General features: G+C 31.4%; 1 protein-coding gene across 1 annotated transcript; it reads right to left on the bottom strand.

Annotated features, from left to right (window-relative positions):
* Nucleotides 1-3,218: 3,218 nt before the first annotated feature.
* On the bottom strand, nucleotides 3,219-5,797 carry LOC101211150 (probable galacturonosyltransferase 9). The gene is made up of 3 exons (XM_004137102.3): nucleotides 5,480-5,797; nucleotides 3,983-5,191; nucleotides 3,219-3,774 (listed from the first exon to the last, which is right to left on the bottom strand). The coding sequence occupies exons 1-3, from the start codon at nucleotides 5,645-5,647 to the stop codon at nucleotides 3,499-3,501; spliced, it is 1,653 nt and encodes a 550-aa protein (XP_004137150.1). The 5' UTR covers nucleotides 5,648-5,797; the 3' UTR covers nucleotides 3,219-3,498.
* Nucleotides 5,798-7,132: the final 1,335 nt, after the last annotated feature.

Genomic DNA, 7,132 nt, shown 5'->3' on the forward strand with positions numbered 1-7,132 from the left:
TGCAGCATGCCTATGCGTGAGGTTAGCACGCAACCAGGGCCTTACTGCCCACCAATGCGTGCCAGACAGTGTCATGTGAGGCATTTTAGGCAGTTTTTGGTTGTTTTAAGTATAGTTTTTTTTTTATATATATATATTTTCTTGGTCAAGGGAAGTTAATTGGACTATTTTACCATATATTCAGGTCAAGAAGAGACCAAACATATTTATAAGCCAAGGATTTAAGCTTGTACTTGTTAGTGGAAAATGATTTTATTAAATTGATTTAAAGCATGTTCTTAAGCTAGTATTTATAAATGGTTTATGTTAAATGCTTAAGCTATTTCATGAATGATTTTCAAAGAAAGGGTTTGAGAGGGAATGATAAGAAGAAGAATTATAGCATCATTTAAGGGAGAGGAAGGGTTTGAGAAACAATTATGTGAGTTCTAGGATTGAAGATAGTAAATTTTGGAATGGAGACGAGAGAGATGAGAGGAGGCTGAGAGAGATTGAGACGGCCAACAGAGAATTGTAAGGGAGACCTAAGTGCAGAAGAAATCATAAGGGTGAAATTTTGGAGCGCTAATTTTTTAATAATATTAAAAAATCATTTATATTTTAATAGTATTCTTGACGTTTAAAAATTTTCAATAAAGTCAAATATTGGCCTACCTCCACCGCCTTTTCATACTTGTCCAACGCGTCTCTACCTATGGCCGTATGCTCCGAATACCCTCAGTTTATCTTATCTTTATGTCTTATATCTAGTTTAGGTAACTGCCTTTCATTTTAAGTCATAAAGCTTGGGTGTGACGTTTCGACATTTTCATATGCAAGCCTATCAAAGTTGAAAATGTTCAAAATGTACTATAGGGGAGACATATCAATTGCCAAACATTAATTGTAGTATTTGCAAGCAAACATTTTCCCTTGGAACTGACAGTCTTTAATGCATATTGTAACGTCGATTTAAATGTATTTATTTCTTTTTTGCGTTTTATAAACAAATTTTTCAAGAACACAAATGAATGTTACATCATACGTTGACTTTGTCCTCGACTTTCGAATTTTGATCGGCTGACTTGTTCATCGAGTTAGAACAAGAAAAAAAAAATGATTTACAAAATATAGCAAAATTTTTAAATAGGGACCGAGACTTTGATAAATTTTCCTATATTTTGTAAATCATTTAAATATTTTGCTACTTTTATAAATGCTTTTAAATTTTGAAATTTAAAATTTAAAATTTAGAAAATTAAAATTTAAAATTTAGAAAATTTTTAAATACATTTTCACAATTTAAATTCGGAAGATAAATTTAAATATTGAATCGATTAAAATTCAAAATTAAATTAAACATATATATGTAAGGTTAATTTTTATATATATAACAAACCGACAAAATATTTATGACTTATGTAACAAAATGAAAAAGGCAAAAGGCCGCTGACCATTTTTTTAAAATATTTCAGATTTTCTATTTCTTTTCATCGTTTTCCTTCTCTTTCTATTCTGCTGTTTAGATTTTTTTTTCTCTCTCCATCATCTTTCTTCTCATTTTCCGTCATTGTTCTTTATTATTCTGCCATTTTAAAAAAAAATTCTTCAAGATCATGTACCAAATATATATAAAAAAATGAAACCATTGATTGTTCAAGGTCGTTAACCAAATATAAGGAATACTTCGTTTAGCGATTGTATACAAAAAAAAAAAAAAAAAGCCAAATAATCTTTTAAAAATTGTTTACATTTAAATAGCCAAATTTGAACGATCAAATCTAAACGACCGTGTACCAAATATAAACGATTTTGTACCAAATTTAAATGATCTTGTACCAAAAATACTTGAAAAAATCGTTTAAATTTGACCACTTAAATTTAAACGATAATATACCAAAATAACAAAATTTAAACGATTGTGTATCAAAAGAGCCAAATCTAAACGACCATGTAACCAAAAAAATCTTAAAAAACAATCGTTAACAATGAAATTTAAACGATTGTGTAAAACAACCAAATCTAAAAGACCATGTAGAATAGCCAAATCTACCAAATATATTGCATATATTGGGTATCAATTAATCACAAAACATTTTTTATATTTCCTATTTTGGACCTACGAGTTTTTTTCGTTTTTGAAATTGTTTTATAGGTAAATATTTTGTCGCTTTGTTATATTTTTTAAAAAGACCCCTAAATTTAACCTATAAAAGATATGGCTAAATTAAAAAGAAATTTTAAAATTAGTTCTAAAATTTGAAAATAAAATAATACATTAATCTAAAATATTGAAAATTTAAAATATATTTATGAAAAATTAAGAGAAGAAAATAAAAACAAATTAAAATTATTAAACATATACCTATCAGAAGAAAATAAATAAATTAAGAAACATTAAACACACATGTATATGAAAGATTAATAAAGGACGAAAAAGATAAATTTAAAAACATTAAACATGTAAATATGAAAAATTAATAAAGGAAGAAAATAAATTAAGAAATATAAATAAAAAAGAAAAAAAATCATAAAAGTTGCAAATTGAACCCGAGACATATGGCCAACGGTGAATATAGACAATTTCCATGAGCCAACAAGAACATTTTAAGACATAATGGAAATGAAATCGAAAAAAATGGAGATAGAAGCCGAAGAAATTATTTCTCAAAATTTATCTATTTTTGCCATTTCTTAAATTTTGGAAAATAAAAAAAAATCAAATGCATTTGTTTCTTAAAAAATGAAGCACGGAAACAAAAATGTTATCAAACAAGCTTTTAAATACAACATTAGTCATCTCATTTTAAACAACGTGGGACAAAGGCATCCCATACTACCTTGGTTCCTAACCGAACATTAAGAACTCATTCAAGCTTTAAAACCACACTCCTCGCTTCATCTAAAGAAACATGCGCATTGCAGATCTGTAATACGGTTACCCTAAGAGCATTCAAAGAAAACATAATTCAACTTGAGGATACGTGAGGTAGGGATGTTCCTGGGCACATCTCGTCAACTAGATGCTTCATAATCCAACTCATGTTTTCAGTTTCTATGTTGAACACTTAAGGAACCAACCATTAACTACAAAGTTGCGTTATAAAATACTATAATTGTCTCAATCGCAAGTTTTAGTCACAAGTAGAAAGGATTCAACTCAGAATGTCTACGCAAGTTGTCAACTGCTGTCCTTTTTCTCAATTGCAAGTTATTGTCACAGTCAGAAAAGATGGAAGTTCAAGGGAAAAGGAAATTATGTTTCTTTATATATTTAAAAAAAATATCGTCCAATTTCACTAGTGATAGAATCCTTGCTTGAAACATTGGACCCTATCCAGTGTTAAGTTAAATTGCCAGTAACATTCATGTGATTTAAGAAATAAAATATTGGCTATATTACAAAGCTTTGCTCCAGACATAACAACTGATGAGAAAATTCAAAACTTTAAGCAATAATCGTGAAAGAAACTAAATTCTTTTCTTGTACCTGATTGGTGACAGCAACTACAAGCTCATCTAAAGTCCAAAATTGCACACCTGCACAAATTCCATATCACTGTCCACATATTTGGTCCAAAAACCTTTATACTGGTTCATGGCAATATCGAGCCAAGGTTTCATGTTTCCATTGTAATGAATGACTGCAGCATTGCTGATAGCATCCATGCTTATACTGGGATTATAACCCAGACCAAGCACGTGCCAAGATCTGTCCAGTGACTTTGTTTTTGAGTAGAATGTGATTAGACCAGGTGGAAGAGTTCCTCCACTCCACAGAGATGCGTCCTCATTCTAAAAAGAAACATTGAGGAAGAAATCTAGTAAGTTCTCCAACTACATCAAAAGCTTATATCACTTTCAGAAACATGATAAAGATAAGGCAAATACAGATGATAAGATAAACAAACAATGAAAGCTCAACGTGGTAACATATATTGTATAAGCTCTTAGAACTATAAAGAGGCAACTAAAAGTTATTCATTCAAAACCAGATACTAACCAAGTTCTGCCAATAATTGTATTCTTCCGTACATTTCTCGCTTCTCCAAGCATCAAGATCAAATATGTTTATTCCATAAGACCAGGCACATGCCTTGGCATTAAACTTCTCCTTGATTAGAGGGTTTGAGAAGTTCAAATAATGAGCGAATCGATGAAAGGACCCAAAGCAAGTCTCAACTGCACCATTTACCCTCCCGTCCAAATCTATCTTCCACAATCCTGTTAAGTCTTTCTGAACAACCACATCATCTTCCAAGAATATGATTTTCTGCAACTTAGGAAACATTTCAGGCAAATAAAACCGAAGGTGACTAAGCAGGGACGTATCCTTAGGATTCTTAAATTTTACTGTGTTTTCGGAAGAAGGCTTTTGGGAGTTTGCCAACTCCTGTTGCCTTAACAATGGAACATATGACGAGTTCAAGAAGGTAAAATCTCTCACAGCCTTTATTTCAATATGAGCTCCTCTTTCCACTGGCCTCATCTTAAACCAGACCTTCATTGCTGCAAGATTCATCCTATCTGTTACAATATGAAAAACATGTTTCCATGGTTCTTCAGCATTCTTCACCACGGATCTCACCACAACAGATACAGCTATGATGTTATCCGAGAAAATTGCATAATGGTACAAACTAGGATCCTCAAGCTCAGCCTTAGGTTCATCATCTGTATACTTCTCTGGATGTGAAATCTTCTCCTCCACAAGCCTCATAGATAAGCAATGCAAGCTTTTTGGTATTGACCTTGCAGCAATAGAGCTTGCAAATGCCCCATTCTTCTTTGCCTTAACAAGCAACTCATTAACAGCGAAAATTGTGTCTTTCAACTTCTGAATTTTCAACTGATTATCATAATTCTCCTTCGAATCCACAATCATCATCCTTGCAGTCTTCACTCTATCCTTCACCTCCTTTTCAAATTGCCTCAACACATCCTCATCCAGCGGACCCGTCGATTCAAACAACGTCTCATGGTAATTTGGTTTCATCTGAATATCTGAGAAATTTTGAGCTAAATCATCAAACATCTTTAATTGCTTAGACATCTCAAGCTTGAGCTTTCTAGCGTATGCAGCATAAGCATTAACAAGGGTGATGTGGTCACTCGCTTGCTTATATATCAAATCTAAACGAGTTTTCAATGGATCAGAATTCAGAGTCAAAAACGTTCTTCGCACATATGCATTTCCTGTAGTAGGAAGGGCCTGCATCAAAACATTCAAAGAAAGAAAAATCACTCAAACTATTTGCAATTCCAACAGAAGAAAAAACAAATCTCCCCACTGATTACGTTTCTCACTCAATGAGATAAAAATGCTAAATAAATCAATTCGATCAAGGTAGTACAAATTGGGTTTCATTGGCAATCAAGATCACGAAGTGGGATTCCACTAAATCCAGTTGTACACATAGGTAAGTTAGTTTCAACTCGATTAAAGAGAAAAATCAAACAAATGAGTGCAGAAATAAGGGGAAAGGGTCGAAGGAATTACAGAATCGTGGTGCGGCGTGGAAGGATTCGTCGTAAAGATGACTGAAAGAGTGGCAATGAAGAGAAGCGAGAAGAGAGCCGAAATGAAGATCCGGTAAGAGAAGAAGTTCCGTGGGTTAAACCCACTAAAATTCGAAGCTCCTCGGCTTCCACGGACGGCAACCGCCATTGCTGAAGCACCTCAACTGAAGCGAATTCAGCTTGAATCTGCAAGGGAACGAAGCTTCAGCAAAAAAATGGAGAACAAGATCTGAAATCTGAAATTGTTGAATAAGTGGGAAAAAAATATCAAAAGATTTTGTTGGCCAATTTCTTAGATTACTTTTCACACTCGTATATTATATTATGGAAAATTATATTTTGATAATATTATATAGTAAATATAGCAAATTCCTTTTAGAATTTTATAAATATATCAAAATTTTCACTTGTAAAAAATTTTACATTTTAGATTTGTTATTATTTTTAAATTACTTTTCAATAATTTATTTACGTTCCTCTACTAATTATTTATTTATTTTTATATATTTTAACGTTTTAACTATTTATTTCTTCTTATACGAGAAAAATTATTTTCTTTCTGTCTTAATCTTGATTTTAGAATATCAATAGTACAATAATTGCAATATGAAATATAATGGTTGTTGATCAAAGTAATTTAACTTCATTTGTGATTTTCTTTTACTTTCTTTGATGTTTATTTTGAGTTGAATCTTATTTCAAATGATTTTGTTTTATTTTTTCATTTTGATTTCGTTTTGGTTTTACTTTTATCAGTTTTGTATACCATTGTTGTGATATACTTATATTATATGTATTAGTTGGTTGATATACTTACTACGTGTTTTTCATTTTTTCAAAGTTTATGCGGTTCATTAATTATTAAGTATATGAATTATATAACTCAGTGTATCATTATCAAGTATATCAACAATATATTGTTAAAGCATACCAGTAAAGTGAATCATTATCAAGTATATAAATCAAGTTTACAAGTGTATATCAATAGTATATCAAGTGTATAAGTATGACTTCAAGCATATCAAGTGTATTTAATCAATCAAATGTATAAGTGAAGAATACTATGTGTATTTGCACAATGCATCGGGTGTATCAAACATATCATGTACATCAAATGTATCAAATTTGTTGAGTGTACCAATGAAGCATAGCAAGTTTATTAGTGGTGTATCAAGTGTATCAAACGTATAAGTGAAACTTTTAAGTGTATCAAACTAATCAAGTGTATCAAGGCCTAAGGGTATCAAGTGTATCAAGAAGAATCAAGTGTAACGAGGAGTATTAAGTGTATCAATATGTTTCAGGTGTATATCAAAAGGTATCGAGTATATCAAAGAATATCAATTGCATCAAGTATATCAAGTGTATCTAGTGTACCAAGAATTATCAAGTGTATCAAGGGGTATTAGGTGTATCAAATGTATATCAGTAACAAGGACATTTGTGACATTTTACCTCTTGATGTGTTATGTGTGCTATGTGTCACAATTGCAACTTTTCAACCTCAGGACAAATGATTATGCGGTGCTTGTTCGACGCAGTCAACAAGTCAGTTGATCAAAATCTGAAAAATCACAAACAAACTCACGATACTATTCAACCTCCCGTCACGTTTTTGAGAAAATGTGTGAGA

The sequence above is a fragment of the Cucumis sativus genome, chromosome 4 (assembly GCF_000004075.3).
Source record: "Cucumis sativus cultivar 9930 chromosome 4, Cucumber_9930_V3, whole genome shotgun sequence".
In the NCBI taxonomy this organism is placed as follows: Eukaryota; Viridiplantae; Streptophyta; class Magnoliopsida; order Cucurbitales; family Cucurbitaceae; genus Cucumis; species Cucumis sativus.